The sequence below is a fragment of the Bufo gargarizans genome, chromosome 3 (genome assembly GCF_014858855.1).
Source record: "Bufo gargarizans isolate SCDJY-AF-19 chromosome 3, ASM1485885v1, whole genome shotgun sequence".
NCBI classification, from domain to species: domain Eukaryota; kingdom Metazoa; phylum Chordata; class Amphibia; order Anura; family Bufonidae; genus Bufo; species Bufo gargarizans.
Window position 1 is genome coordinate 589744937 of NC_058082.1, and position 16271 is coordinate 589761207.

The 16271-nt window shown below is 45.5% G+C and overlaps 1 protein-coding gene across 1 annotated transcript in view; it reads left to right on the top strand.

Moving 5' to 3' along the window:
- The window catches only part of LOC122932964 (phosphatidylinositol glycan anchor biosynthesis class P), a 37387-nt gene that overhangs the window by 13022 nt on the left and 8094 nt on the right, over positions 1-16271 (top strand). Inside the window, exons 2-3 of the mRNA XM_044287659.1 lie at positions 10305-10364; positions 12615-12714. Of these exons, the coding sequence (XP_044143594.1) occupies positions 12633-12714 (82 nt within the window). The 5' untranslated portion in view covers positions 10305-10364; positions 12615-12632. The remainder of the gene's footprint in view (positions 1-10304; positions 10365-12614; positions 12715-16271) is intronic.

Sequence of the window (16271 nt, forward strand, 5' to 3'; positions counted from 1 at the left end):
CAGGACTGTGCTGCATTACCACCCCTTAGACCCGCGGCCTGGCCAGGACTGTGCTGCATTACCACCCCTTAGACCCGTGGTCTGGCCAGGACTGTGCTGCATTACCACCCCTTAGACCCGTGGTCTGGCCAGGACTGTGCTGCATTACCACCCCTTAGACCCGCGGCCTGGCCAGGACTGTGCTGCATTACCACCCCTTAGACCCGCGGTCTGGCCAGGACTGTGCTGCATTAGCACCATCTGAATGATTATTCCGTGTACAGTGACCTTAATATACGCCTCCTTATAGATGATATACAGGTCTCGTCTGTGGGAACTGAACTCAGCTCAACCTCTGCCATGTTCACCTGTAGGAATGTGAATGTCACTTTTCGCTGCTGACAGCAGAACTGGAGGCGATGTGAAAATGAAGTGTTTGTTTCTGGTCATGGAGTGGGACATCAGTAACTCACCACCTGCCCTAGTTTAGATAGGGCTATGCTGACCTACACCTGAACTGGTCACTCTCAGAGGACACATGTCATGCGCAGGCCGCTCTCCTCCGCCCCATACAGGGCACTTACAGAAGAAGGCAGAGTGCTATGTTAACCCCTTCCACAACACACCAGATTTACTGAACTAAAAATCAAAAACTGTATGGGGCCTTGTTTTTTATTAAACATTTTTTTAAAGGAATAGTTGTAATTTCTACACCTGCTATTTTGGGTCATGGTGTAGTAGACTTTACATTATTAGTGTTTATTTTTAATTATTTTTTTATTAATTAATTATTCATATAATTAATAATTATATTCATATAATTCGGGATTGGAAAAGCAAAACTTTTTTTTTTTTCTTTTTTTTTATGTATTTAACTTTTTTGGCTTTACTTGGATTTCATATTTTTTTTTACTAAAAGTATATTTTAAGAGATTTAACAATCTTGTCTAATAGTAAGACAGTGAAAACTTAGACTGAAAGGGGTTTTTTCAGGAGTAGAATATTGATAGCCTATTTCTGTCTGAGGAATGCTCTGCCACTCTGAATGCACTTGGACATGCCAATCATCAAGATCCACTGCTGGCAGCTCACTTTGAGATCTGGCTACCGTACATTATGTCACCAAACACCATAATCCCGGGAGTAGGACCGGTGTGAAGTTTCCTTGTGAAGGCCACTTCATGGCGTTGCCCATGTGGTCTCCTGATCAATCTACGGCTACAATTGTGTCCGACACAAAAGTGGGACTCATTGATGAAGAGGACAGACCTCCTTTCTGTGCACCATGATAGTCTTTGAGAGCGGTGGCGTGAGGTCAGTGGACACCTGTAGCTGGACGTCTGACTTGTAGCCCAATGTCATGCAGACACCTTCTGATGGATTGTGTAGACACTGTTTGCCGCCCTAGGCTTGGGATGTGACGTCCAATTTCACTTGCAGTACAGAATGGATCACTACGCACCATTTTCATAATCAGATGATCCATCCAGGCAGAGGTTCTCCTCTTAGCACCTCTTGCTTTCAGTCAAGTTCATCGTTGTTCTTCCAACCATGGAACACGTAACATTGACCAGTGCTAACATCTCAGAATAGGTGTGTAGTGAGCTACCAGAGTGATGAACCAAGGTCTCTCAGGTCAAAGATTTTGTCCCTCTAAGTTTGCTTCAAATGGTGATAACTGGCACATGGACAAACAGGAGGTATCACACAATCATCCCACACAACTTGATCATATTTTTGAGGTTTGATATGGCTAAAAAAACTTTGCATTCAATCTGGCTTTTATGCCTCTCTCACATGCCACAGATTGGAGCTAGGTGCTTGAAATTAATCTGCAGATCTTAGTGACACCTGCTACTTCCTAAGTTTGCGTAACTCTACGGCTTATCCTTCTTGGTGCTGCAATTTTGATGTTGAGGAGTCTGAAAAACCAATAGGGGGCAGAGCATAGCAAAGGGATCTCTTTGTCATGCTCCGCCTCTTAAAGGGTTTTCCAAGACTAAAAAATGTACCGCATGTGCCCGGGCCCCTCACACTGAATATATTTAACTGGCTCCCCTCTCCCTGCGCCGCTCCTGGAAACTGCAGCGCCGCTGCTGCTTCTCCCCATGTGTGGAGGAAAACATCCGGTGTCGGGGGGAGGGGTATGGGGGAGCAGCCAATGGCAGGCAGGGACCGGGACGAGTCTCCCTAGTATCGCGGGTGACGCAAGAGAGGCTTATCCCCGTCACCACCTGCCATTGGCTGCTCCCCCCAACATCGGATGTTTTCATCCGTGCACGGGGAGAAGTAGCAGCGGGGAGCCAAGTAAGTATATTCAGTGTGAGGGGCCCGGGCATATGTGGTACATTTTTTAGTCTTAGATAACCCCTTTAAGGGAAATCTCTCTTTAGTGTTTCTTAAATCTCGATCATGCTCTGCCCTCTGAGGCCCTGCACTAGGCATAATAGAGTATCATTTTTACATGTAGCGTCCCCTAAGTCTTCTCCAAAAGGAGTCTTAAAGGGGTTGTGTCACAAAACATTTTCTACCTTTTTCAAACCAGCACCTGGATCTGAATACTTTTGCAATTGCATGTAATTAAAAATGTTGTATAGCTACTGAGTTATTCAATAAAATGTATCTGTACAGCGCCACCTGCTGTTTATCCTTTTCCTTATTTTTTTTGTCCACCTAACTGAGCTGGTCGAACGTGCTCGGTTTAAATTTTCAACTGCCACCAACTATACTTTCTGTTAGAAGTTGTGGCAGTTACAGAGAGAGAGAGAGCTGCAACAGAAAGGACATGCCCCATGAGCTGCTAGGCTGAAGAGAATCTAGCAGAGTAATTGGAGCAATGAATGGGGAGATCTCTGGACCCATGTGAGGTACAGGGCTGGTTGTACCTTTTTACAAAGAGATTGTCATGTACAAACCGGATTCCCAAAAAGTTGGGACACTATACAAATCGTGAATAAATACTGAATGCAATGATGTGGAGGTGCCAATTTCTAATATTTTATTCAGAATAGAACATAAATCACAGAACAAAAAGTTTAAACTGAGAAAATGTACCATTTTAAGGGAAAAATATGTTGAATCAGAATTTCATGGTGTCAACAAATCCCCAAAAAGTTGGGTCAATGCCATTTTCACCACTGTGTGGCATCTCCCCTTCTTCTTACAACACTCAACAGACGTCTGGGGACCGAGGAGACCAGTTTCTCAAGTTTAGGCCTCCTGCACACGACAGTATTTTTTAACGTCCCGCAAAATGTGGTTCCGTTGTACCGTGATCCGTGTCCGTTTTTTCTTCCGTGGGTCTTCCGTGATTTTTGGAGGATCCACGGACATGAAAAATGAAATAAAAATCTAAGTCAAGTTTGCCATTGAAATGATAGGAAAAAACGGACACGGATAACGGACGCGGATGACAATCTTGTGTGCATCCGTGATTTTCACGGACCCATTGACTTGAATGGGTCCGTGAACCGTTGGCCGTGAAAAAAATAGGACAGGTCATATTTTTTTCACGGCCAGGAAACACGGATCACGGATGCGGCTGCCAAACGGTGCAGTTTCCGATTTTTCCACGGACCCGTTGAAAGTCAATGGGACCGCAGAAAAACACGTTAAACAGGACAACGGCCACGGATGCACACAACGGTCGTGTGCAGGAGGCCTTAGAAATAGGAATGCTCTCCCATTCTTGTCTAATACAGGCCTCTAACTGTTCAATCGTCTTGGGCCTTCTTTGTTGCACCTTCCTCTTTATGATGCGCCAAATGTTCTCTATAGGTGAAAGATCTGGACTGCAGACCGGCCATTTCAGTACCCGGATCCTTCTCCTACGCAGCCATGATGTTGTGATTGATACAGAATGTGGTCTGGCATTATCTTGTTGAAAAATGCAGGGTCTTCCCTGAAAGAGATGACGTCTGGATGGGAGCAGAAGTTGTTCTAGAACCTGAATATATTTTTCTGCATTGATGGTGCCTTTCCAGACATGCAAGCTGCCCATGCCACACGCACTCATGCAACCCCATACCATCAGAGATGCAGGCTTCTGAACTGAGCGTTGATAACAACTTGGGTTGTCCTTGTCCTCTTTGGTCCGGATGAGCTCTTTTTATACCCAATCATGTTGCCAATTGACCTAATTAGTGTTAATTGGTCTTCCAGCTCTTCATTATGCTCAAATTTACTTTTTCCAGCCTCTTATTGCTACTTGTCCCAACTTTTTGGGGATTTGTTGACACCGTGAAAATTTGAATCAACGTATTTTTCCTTTAAAATTATACATTTACTCGGATTAAACGTTTGATCTGTCATCTACGTTCTATTACAAATAAAATATTGACATTTGCCATCTCCACATCATTGCATTCAGTTTTTATTCATAATTTGTTTAGTGTCCCAACTTTTTTGGAATCCGGTTTGTACTATCAGGAATGCCCAATGTGCGGTCCTCCAGCTGTTGCAAAACTACAACTCCCAGCATGCCCGGACATGGGGGTCTAATCGCTGGGGGTCTGATCGCTGCGGGTCTGATCGCTGTGGTCACAATGCCGGAGGTCTCAGAGTCTCCTTTGTGAATGCAGCGGTACTGAGCATACATATTACTTACTATTACTATTAGTTAGGCTCTGTCATCCCTGACCTCACATTGACCATTTTTTGCTCATCACACCTTGGATAAGTTGCTGATTAACAGCAGTGAACTTTTGTTGACTTCACATCTGCCCCCCTCCCCCGGTGCTTCGACTCCCTGTTATCAGCCATCGCTGCTCCATAGGTAATCTAAGAATCTGTTTATTCAGTTACACTTGAATGGAAGGCAAACCAAAATGGAAAGACTGCAAAAGTGGCGCTCGATTTCCATTTCATTCTTCTTGCTGCTCAGTATGTTTCTCACAGAATCTAAGGGGTTAATAAAAATTAGAAAATGAAATTATTCTTCCCATTTAACTTGTGTGACAGCTTGTACGTGTTCTTTTTTTGGAGAGTCACAATTTTAATACATCAAACCTTCAGCGCATTTCCTTTTATATTGCTTATCTTTTATCATTTACTCTACTTTAGGCCACATGCACACCACCGTATGTATCCGCAAAATATGAATCCGCAAAAAATACGGATGACGTCTGTGTTGCATCCGTGTTTTTTTTTTTGCGGATCCATTGTAACAGTGCCTATCCTTTGTCCGCAAAATGGACAAGAATAGGACATGCTCTATATTTTTTGCGGGGCTACAGAACCGACATACAGATTTTTTGCAGACCCATTGAAATGAATGGGTTTACATCATATCTGCAAAAAAAAAAACGGAATGGACACGGAAACAAAATATGTTCTTGTGCATGAGGCCTTAGGCTACTTTCACACTTGCGCTTGATCGGATCCGATCATATTAATGCAGACGGAGGCTCCGTTCAGTACGGATCCGTCTGCATTAATAACTTAGAAAAATTTCTAAGTGCGCAAGATGCCTGAGCGGATCCGTTCAGACTTTCAATGTAAAGTCAATGGGGGACGGATCCGCTTGAAGATTGAGCCATATGGTGTCATCTTCAAGCGGATCCGTTCCCATTGACTTACATTGTAAGTCTGGACGGATCCGCACGCCTCCGCACGGCCAGGCGGACACCCGAACGCTGCAATCAGCGTTCAGCTGTCCGCCTGGCCGTGCGGAGGCGAGCGGAGCGGAGGCTGAACGCCGCCAGACTGATGCATTCTGAGCGGATCCGCTCCATTCAGACTGCATCAGGGCTGGACGGCTGCGTTCGGGTCCGCTCGTGAGCCCCTTCAAACGGAGCTCACGAGCGGAAAGCAGAACGCTAGTGTGAAAGTAGCCTTAGTCTTATACCAGATTATATAGCATCAGCATATTCCGCAGCGCTGTATAGAGATTAGTACCCGGCACCATAGGGGCTCACAATTGAAATTTTTTGGGGAAAAAGAAGAGTAACAATCAAAAGTTAAAGGTATTTTCCTATCTTGAATGGGTTGTCTGGTGCCGCTCAGCTGTTCTTTTTTTTCACACGGGACCGCTGACGACAGTGAGTGGCTTCAGAGGTCTCATTACCAAAAATGGGTTCCGCAGGGACCACCGGCAGCCGCAACGCTGGCATTTTAATAGATGAACAAGCTATTTTAAAAAATCTACTTAACACACTCCTGGTGGCCATTAGTTTTTTTTATTATGCCGGACAACCCTTTTAAAGGGTATCTGTCAAAGTGCAGAGGGCGCGATAGTTGTAGAGAGAGCAGAGTCTCTAGGTGTAAAGGCAACGCCCCCGTTGCTCCTAGAGGATCATTTGCATATAATAAAACATAATTTTTCTCAGTAATGCGGGCACATATGAACATGGGACCAACACAGATGCCTTCAGCTGCCAAGCGCACATGTAACAGGTCATCCAGCGTTGTAGGGACAAAACTGCTGACAGATGCCCTTTAAGGTTTTATGGCCTATTAACAAAAAATTCCTATTTCTACAAACATTTAAGGGGAGATTTATCAAGACAGGCACTTTCTGCACTGGTCTAGATATCTCCTGCATTCACGGTGGATGCGCCTAGTTTATGACGAGGCGCAGGCCTTATCATAAATTAGGCGCATCCTCCGTAAGTTCGTGCTCCTAAACAGAAATCTACAACAGCTCAGAAAACTGGCGTAAATGAAGATAATCTTGTCTGTGCTGATGGCCACGCCCCTTCCCACCCTTGCCACGCCCCTTTCCCACCCTTGTCACGCCCCTTTTTGGAAATGTGGCAAGGGCAGAGTAAAAAGAGGCACTTGCGATTTATTTTTTAAAAGTCGCAAACACACAACTTTTTAAAGCCACTTTTCTGGCGCAAAGGAAATGCTTGTCCCAAGGGTCCTGCACCTATGAAGTGTTTATGGCCATAACTACTTTAGATTGGAATACCCCTTAAGTTCACCTAATGGCACTAGAAAAATACCATAGGCAAAATATTTAAAATAGTAAAAATGTTAAAAATGTAAAAAAAAAAAAAAACAACGCTGGCGCTTCCTTCCTTGAAATCAAGCATTTCCCACCTGAACTGCTCCTCCAGCACTTTGATGGAAATTCCTTATCATAGGGAACATCATCCCCTTGCCTTCGGAGATCTTGCACTGGCGCATTTCCGGCGCATGCTCAGTCATGTTTGGTGTACAGCACCTGGCGTAAATGTGCATGCTCCACACATCTGGAAGGTTTGCATGCACTGCTGGAGCACAGAAGGCTGGGAGCAAGCTCTCACAGTTTGCGGCCCATGACCGGAAATGCATCAGAACGGTGCATGTGCAAAAGGGCTCATGCACACGGTCGTAAATGTTTTGCGGTTCGCAAATCGCGGATCCCGGCCGAGTGCATGGCACCATTTATTTTTTTACTTCTGTAGAAATGTCCTATCCAAGAATAGGACATGTTCTATCTTTTTGCAGGGCCGCAGAAGGGACATACGGATATGAAGAGCACACATTGTGCTTTCCATACCTTTAGCACCCCTGTTGAGATGAATGGGCCTGCATCCAATCCAAAAACAATGTGCATCGGATGCCGACCAAACATACGGTCGTGTGCATGAGGCCTAATCCCTGGAGGCAAGGGGATGACGTTCCTTCTGATAGGGAATGTCAGTCAAGGTATAGAAGGTACGGTTTGAAATGACTAATTTGCATAGTACTCAAGTCATGATTTTCAGCACCTTTTTATAAGTTGGAAAAGGAGAACCTGAGGCACCTTGAGAGCGACATGAGCAGATTGACTGCGATCGGGTTTATATCACAAAAAAAGAGCTGACAGGCTCCCTTTAAAACTAAAGTTTCTGACAGCTGAAATGGGGGAAGTTAAAGGGGTTATCCCATGACACTAGAAACCTAAATACCCAGGGATAGCCGGCTTTTGGCTAGGGAAATATTTGGATGTGCTGGCCCTTTAGGAAGCCGAGAGCAAGTGCAACCCCAATAGAACAGGCCAAGATGCCAAACAGAAGATTAAGGAGCCGGTAGGAGAGTGGGGTCAGCGGCAGACAGGGTAAGTAGCGCAGCTTCTGTGCCCACATGGGAGAACTAGGGGAAGCGGCTGGCACGGACCGCCAACGCAACACTAGATTTATTCCATGCTGGCAGCTCAGGGAGGCATGTTCTTTATCAGGGGGTGTGGCCTTTCTACTGCAGCTCGAAGTGTGTAACTGAGCATGTGCGTCCACCTCAGGAGCTGGGACAAAGACATTAGAAAAATAGCAAACAGCAGCTACATTTTATTGAACAGCTCAGTGGTTATACTACACTTTTTTTTTTTTTTTTTTTTTTTATAGTTTTTATTGAAAATATAAAATAGTAGGTTACAGTAAAAATGTATGTCAATCACTATAGACATATACTACATTTTTAATGACATGCAATAACAATAGTATACAGATCCAAGTGCTGGTTGAAAACTGTAGAATATTTTTCACGGAAAAGCTCCTTTAAGCAAAATTAAAAAAATAAAAATCTTTGGGTCTTTAATGGGTTAAAAAACAAAACCTCAGAGCCATCAGTAAAACTGGGTGCAGACTTACTAAATTTAGTGCAGGTTTTATGAGCTGTTAGTTCCTGACAAAATTGGGTCATATGATGATGGATGACCCCCAGAGCGTAGTATAAAGAGGCGGATCTCTCTTCACGCCCCTATTGCTTCCCTATAATTCACTTGGTCCTCAGTCAAGCAGCGACCTGTCGGGTCTTTTGTCCTGGAGAGGAACGCCTGGGCTGTTACTCTTCACCTTCATCCTGCTTACATCCCTGGTCTTTGTGAAGTGCTTAGTATTTCTAAAACACATGAAAATTACATGGATCTCTCCGTGCCACTTGTACTTTCCGTTCTGCTCGAATAAAACCTCTTCCTGACACTAAGTGCAATAGTTCTGCGTCCTGACACACAAGACCCGCGTCTGTGGCCGAGATGTTTACCCCGTATGAGAAGCAACTTATTTTTTCCTTTTTTTCTTTTAAAAAATATTGACTTTGCCATTTTTTACATCCTTTATTTTTAGTTAATTTTTTTAAATCAAATGAAGATATTCCATTGCCCAGGCGCAATGATATTTCTGTCTATTTTTGCGGACTGGTGATTAGATAATTCTCTTTTGTACTGCAATGATATCTCTGTCTATTCATTTTCCATAATTTATATTGCCCCAACATATTCAAAAATTTGGTAGGCAGTATGCCCTTGCATCAGTCTCTGTCCACCATGGTTCTCGTGATCGAATTACCCGATGTTGTTAAACTTTCTTATAAAGTTTTGCTGTTTCTTGCCTTAGGGAGAGGGGGGAGAAGCGGCTGCAGGCAATATGAGGCCAAATCATTGTTTTTCCTCAATAACGGATGTTGGGAGATGTTGTACAGTCATCCCTAATAGTCAGGGACCATTCACACCAGGACTTTTTGGCACCTTAGATAACACCAATGTTATAAAAGGCACAGCATTTACCTTGAGGCCCCGGAGCCTGAAGTTACACCTCCGCTCATTGCCCCTTACCCTTTGAGGTGCCGTTAATAGTAGAGATCTGCCTGTGTATCGACTGGACCCCATAGCACTTGCTATGCCAGCTAGATCTGTAGCTGTGCACATGGGCCATGTATATCCTGGGGATGGGGGCAGTTAGTTTACAAGTGGGAATGGCGGTGTGCCCCATATGTGTTGTAATGCCTGCTACCTTGTAAGGTACACCATCCTGCGTTGCACTAAATACGAATTTCTCTGCAAATGATCTTTAGGGTGTTGTCAAGGATTTTAATATTGATAGCCCAACCTCTGGATAGGTCGTCAATATTAGATTGATGGGGGTCTGACTCCTGCTACTCCCAAAGAGGCTGTGGGGCTCCAGTGAGTGCTGCAGCCTCATCACAGCATACTGTATAGTGGTGGTGCTTGGTATTACAGTTCAGGCCCATTCACTTGAATGGAACTAAGCTGCAACTAGGCCATGTGATCATTGACCGTGACATCACTGGCCTAAGAATAGGCCGTGATGCTCACGAACTGCTGCAGATTCTTCAAACTGCGGGGGTGTGGGTAGTCAGACACCCACCGATCTGATATTGATGACCTATGCTGAAGATTGGCCATTTATATTGATCACCAGACAACCCCATCAATACCCATAACCACCATCAAGTGCGAGGAAAAATGTATGTGAAATCCTATACATTTTCTGCATATTTTTTTTCCAATTCCCATTGGCCAAAAAAGAATGTCATTTGCTCCCTCCCCAGAAATACGTAAGAGATTATAGTAAATATATTGATTGATAGGTAATATTCTCAGAACCTGCACTTGATTTTCACAGGATCGGATTATTCTGCTGCTTCCTTGTGATGAGATTCCTGATCAGTTTACATCCTGATTGGTACGTGAAAAAAATATTATTTTAGAACAGTCCTGAAGGGGTTAAAATTGTATCATATAGACTTTTTTCTAGACTAATTTATGCAGAAAATGTTAGTACAATGGGCAAAAAAAGCCTAGTTAAACACGCGTTTTAAGCTAAGTTATAGGAACCTGAAATGCGTGGGTATAACATTTTTTTAAATATAGCTCTATACATGGGCTTTTTATGTTGGTATTGTACTGATATTTGGGGCTCCATTATTATGTATGTTTGTTGATCCCACAATCACACATGTATTCCGTTATTACAATACCTATCTATTAAATTACATACATACTAAAATATTGCATTATGATGTTTTCCCCTATTGGGGTTTTCCAGGCTTCTAATATTGATGACCTGTCCTCAGGGTAGATCATTAATATCCAATCGGGGAGGTTCCGACACCTGGTACCCCCACCAATCCGCTGCAGCCCCAGTGATGGAACTAGCTCTTGAAAGGTTTAGGAAGCACAGCTCCATTCAAAGTGTAGTGGCCGTGCTGGGTACTGCAGCTCAGCTCCCATTCACTTCAGTGGGAAATGAGCTGCAGTACCCAGCATGGCCACTACACATTGAACGGAGCTGTGTTTTCCTGTTCCATAGTTCCAGCATCGGAGGCTGCAGGAAACAAGTGATTGGTGGGAGTTCGGGGGGAAGGGGGGTCGGACAATCACTGATTGGATATTAATGATGTATCCTCATGATAGTTCATCAATATGAGGAGACCAAAAACAAAAACTTTCAGCTCAGGGTGAAAGGACAATCCAAAGACAATACAATACACATGCAGTTGAGAAAATTGTCTATTTCTGAAGTTGTTCTACTGATAGGTTAGCGACCTCACGAGAGGTTTTAAAGTGTCCCTATCTATAATCTGTAGAACATAAAGTTTCTTAAAGGGGTTATCCACTTTTGGTGGCCTTTCAGCCAACCCCCCCGCACCCCCTTGTTGCCCAACCTGCAGAGAAAAGAATACTTACCTGCAGGGGTGTAACTATAATTCATAGAGACCCATAGCAAAATAGGACGAGAGCCCCACTGCACATTGTAAGAAAATTAAAAAACAGCAGTATAGGTTGAAATAATTAAAGGTATGTATAATAGCACCATAGAAAAGCCACTGTATTGTTGCACTATATAGGGCCCCCATAGCAGGTACTGTGGCTATAGTTAGGCCCATGCTTACCTGCTCTTCGCCACTGGGTTCCGGCCCCTTTGATCCGCTATCGCCACTGCCGCACTTCAGTCCCCACAGATAAACTTCCTGTTTGATGGGGTGACTCATAGGGGAACACATCGCCGCTGTGACCAGTCATGTGACAGGAAGTTTACCAGTGAATGGATCCCGAAGGTGGCCAACCTATTTGTCCATAGAAACTGCTCCTCACAAGACTTCCTTCTCACTATCTTCTCAAGATGGCCGCCGATGCCCTTAACCTGAGGCTAAGACCTCCCTCCCTAACTACCCAGAATTCATTCGGCTCATCTCGGGAACGCGCAGCCTCACCCCAATCAGTCGGCTTTTTTCAGACTTAAACACGCCCTCTTCCTCTTGAGTAATCGCAAATATTTATTGCAAATATTCTAATCGCAATTTTTTATAGCAAATATCAGCACTATCTTAATCCGACGGGAGAACGCACGCAGCGTTCGGGACTGCCCACTACTACATCCTTCGTCTTCTGTATATAGAAGATAGGAGACGGAGGATACGTAGTTGCACCAATGAAATGCCTGGTGAAGGAAAGAACATGCTGCCATTACTAGGTAATTCAATACCTATACAAAAGTATTAACTAGGGAACTAAGGTAAACTTAGTCAGACCAATCCAATTACATAAAAAAATAATATGACAGTTACCCTTTCATTTATCAAGGGATGTCCTTCATTTTAGATTTATGAATACACAGAACTTTATAATATATGTCATTAATTGAATGTGGAGTCCTCTTGCAGGCAATAGTTTTTATGTACCAATCTGTAAATGTTGTAAAACCTCCAAAAAATAAGTCTGAGCACTGGCAACTTGATCATTAGACATGGAGAGGGAAAATGCACATTATCAAAGGGCAGATCGATGGAAGACGCACAAGTTCTAGCTGTACTGTACATCACTGACATCTACAGTTGCCTATGAAGTCCAATTTTATTTTTTTGCAGTGATAGAGATGCTCTAGTATTGCATTACTGAATAGTCATCATTAGATATTTATTATGTTTCTTAGGGTTTTCAGGATCACAAAATGGTAGAAAACTCGCCGTCTCCTCTGCCGGAAAGAGCCATTTATGGATTTGTCCTCTACTTGGCTTCCCAGTGTGGATTTAGTGAGTATACAGAATTCGATATATGACAATGTGATAATCCAAGCAGGTCATCAATATCAGATTGTCGGGGGTCCAACACCCGACACTCCCACCAGTCAGCTGTTTTGGACTGTAGTGGAGCTAGTAGCTAACAGTGTATGGAGTGGAAGCAGAAGGCTCTGTACACTGTGTAGTTTCCAGCACCAATTCACTTAAAGGCACTCATTTCAATTGGTCTTTATTAAAAATCAGCCCCTTTCTCGGTACAGCCTTTAGATTCTCTAGTAGCAGGATCTGTATTTTTACTGTTTCACTGTGCAGCTCAGCTGTCAGCTCCTTATCTCTGACCTCCTAAACACTCATTATAATACATGATTTACTGATAAAAGGTGACTTAAATAAGTGTTTATGACCTTTTAATAATGTAGCGATAAGGGTTATTAGATGACCAGAACAAAGTGAAAGTACCATTCATACAGCTAGACAAACAGTTAACCCTTTGTGACAGAACGGCTCAATATTTTTAATAAAGACCAATTGGCAAAATTATTTTTAGCCCAAAGTAAGTAAAGTTCAATCATAAAAAAAAAATATTGCCCTCAAAGCGTTTACACACCCTTTAACCCCTTAGGGACCCATGACGTATCGGTACGGCATGTTTCCCGAATCCTTAAGGACCCATGACGTACCGGTACGTCATGGCTTCAATTCGCGATTCCGGCGCCGCGGGGGTTAATCGGAACGGGATGCCGGCTGAAATCATTCAGCCGGCATCCCGTAACAACGCAGGGGGGGGTCATTTGACCCCCCCGTATAGACGATCGCAGAAAACCGCAGGTCCATTCAGACCTGCGGTTTTCTGCGTTTCCGGTCCATTCGGGTGTGCTGTGACCCGATGAACCGGAAAAAGACTGCGATCGGTGGCGTAATTTTACACCACCAATCGCAGTCCGAGGATTTGAGGAGGCGGTGCTGGCCCTGGTGCTGAACACTGCTGTCCAGGGTGCTGATTGGTGCAGGGGAGAGAGGCGCGAGATTCAAACTTCCTGCGCTCCTCTCTCCCCTCCTCTTCCTGTCCAGCACCCTGACCATGCAGCATCGTCCAGCACCAGCTCCTGTGTCCCCCTAATCGGCATCCATCACCCTCCTGCACCCATCGCCACTCAGGTAGGTTAGGGTCAGTGAGGGAGAGGCACCATTAGGAAGGGAAAGAAGGGAAAAGTTAGTTAGGAAAAAAAAAAAAAAAAAAACTTTTACACAAAACTTTTTTGATCCATCTATCAGACCCCAGAGCCCCCCCTGCCACTTGCCCCCCCCTACCAGCCCCCCACCACCACCAGCCCCCCCACCCCCCCCCCCACCCATCCCCCCACCAGCCCTCCCCCAGCCTCCCCAGCCTCCCCCCCCCCTCACCACTAGCCCCCTTACCACCACTTTTTTTTTATTTTTCTGCGTTCGCTGACTGGTCGGCACTTTAGCGTCCGTCCACTGTTAGCGCATCGCCTGCCCCACCGCTGATCAGCGTTGTACCGCTGATCAGCAACTTTGAACTTTTTTTTTTTTTTTTCCTAACACTTGCCCCTTTATTTTCCTTTTTTTAGTACGCGAACACCCGTTGCCCCCACACACACGCACATATAATAAAGGTTTCCACACACGCACACCTACACGCACACACACCCATGGCCCGCCGGGTGTTCTCGGCCGAGGAGGCATACGCCCAGATTGCCTCCGACTCCGAGAGCCCCAGTGAGGATGAGGATGACCCCACATTCCTTCTGTCATCCGCATCCTCCTCATCATCATCGGATGACGATGAGCCACCAAGGCGGCGGAGACGCCGCCAGGCGGAGCCAGGGGCCACACATACTAGGGATCCTGTGGCCCACCCTAGTACGAGCCGCCCTGGGGTTCGTACTGGTTTCCCGGCCCACCAAATAAGTTCACCGGAGCCCCCTGCCGATGAACTTAGCTGGTGTCCCCCAGTGGACTTTGAGCCTGAGATTCCGGATTTCGCTGGCAATCCTGGAATCCAGATTCCCACAGTGGGGTTTACTGAAATAGACTTTTTTAGTTTTTTTTTCAGTAACCCACTGGTGAATTTGATGGTGGAGCAGACGAATCTGTACGCCCAACAGTTCGTCGCTCAAAACCCAGGCTCATTTTTGGCTAGACCCGGTGGCTGGACGCCGGTCAGTGCAGCCGAAATGAGGACATTTTGGGGCCTCGTGCTGCATATGGGTCTAGTCCAAAAACCCAGTGTCAGGCAATACTGGAGTGGGGACGTCCTATACCAGACCCCACTGTACAGTATGGTCATGACACGTCCCCGGTTTGAGGCCATCCGGAAATGTCTGCATTATTCCGATAATGCAGCATGTCCACCCCGAGGTGATCCTGCCTATGACCGGCTGTATAAGATACGGCCGGTCATCGATCACTTTGGGGCCACATTTCAGCAGGCCTACGTACCTGGAAGGGAGGTCGCGGTTGATGAGTCTCTCGTTGCGTTCAAGGGGAGACTCAGTTTCCGCCAATACATTCCCACAAAGCGGGCGAGGTATGGCGTGAAGCTATACAAAATTTGTGAGAGTACCTCAGGGTACACTTACAAATTTCGTGTGTACGAGGGGCGAGATTCCCGTATTCAACCCCCAGAATGTCCCCCCACTCTGGGTGTTAGCGGGAAACTCGTGTGGGACCTTATGCACCCACTGCTGGATAAGGGTTACCACTTGTACGTGGATAACTTTTATACCAGCATTCCCTTGTTCAGGTCCCTTGCCGCCAGATCCACGTTCGCTTGTGGGACCGTGCGGAAAAATCAGCGCGGCCTCCCTGCCCACCCCCTCCAGGTACCTATCCCCAGGGGTGAGACCCGTGCCCTTACCAGTGGAAACCTGTTGCTGGTCAGGTATAAGGACAAGAGGGATGTCCTTATGCTGTCCACAATCCACGGTAACAGCACCACCCCAGTCCCTGTGCGAGGTACCGCGGCAACGGTACAATCGGTATATGGGAGGAGTTGATCTCTCTGATCAAGTCCTCACGCCATATAATGCCATGCGCAAAACCCGGGCATGGTACAAAAAAGTTACGGTCTACATGGTGCAGGTTGCCATGTACAACTCTTTTGTACTATCCCGAAGCGCTGGCAGCACAGGGACATTCCTCCAATTCTATGAGGCAGTCCTCAAAGACCTGATCTTTTCGGACCGGGAAAGAGCAGGCCGGAGTACCTCGGGAACTGGAGGCGCCCGGATCGTCCCTGGCCAACACTTTCCAGGTGTGGTCCCCCATACTGGAAAGAAGGGACGAACCCAAAAAAGATGCAGAGTGTGTCACAAGAGGGGGATACGGAAGGACACCACCACTCAATGTGACACGTGCCCCGATCATCCGGGCCTCTGCGTTATCGATTGCTTCAGGGAGTACCACACTTCCATGGAGTACTAAATTTTTATAATCCCCAACAGTCCACTAGAGAACATAAAACACTATGGCTCTTAGACTTTGGAGACACAGAAACAATTTTTTTTCCCCAAAAAAATATTAGTTTTAGAGCAGGCATCCTCAAC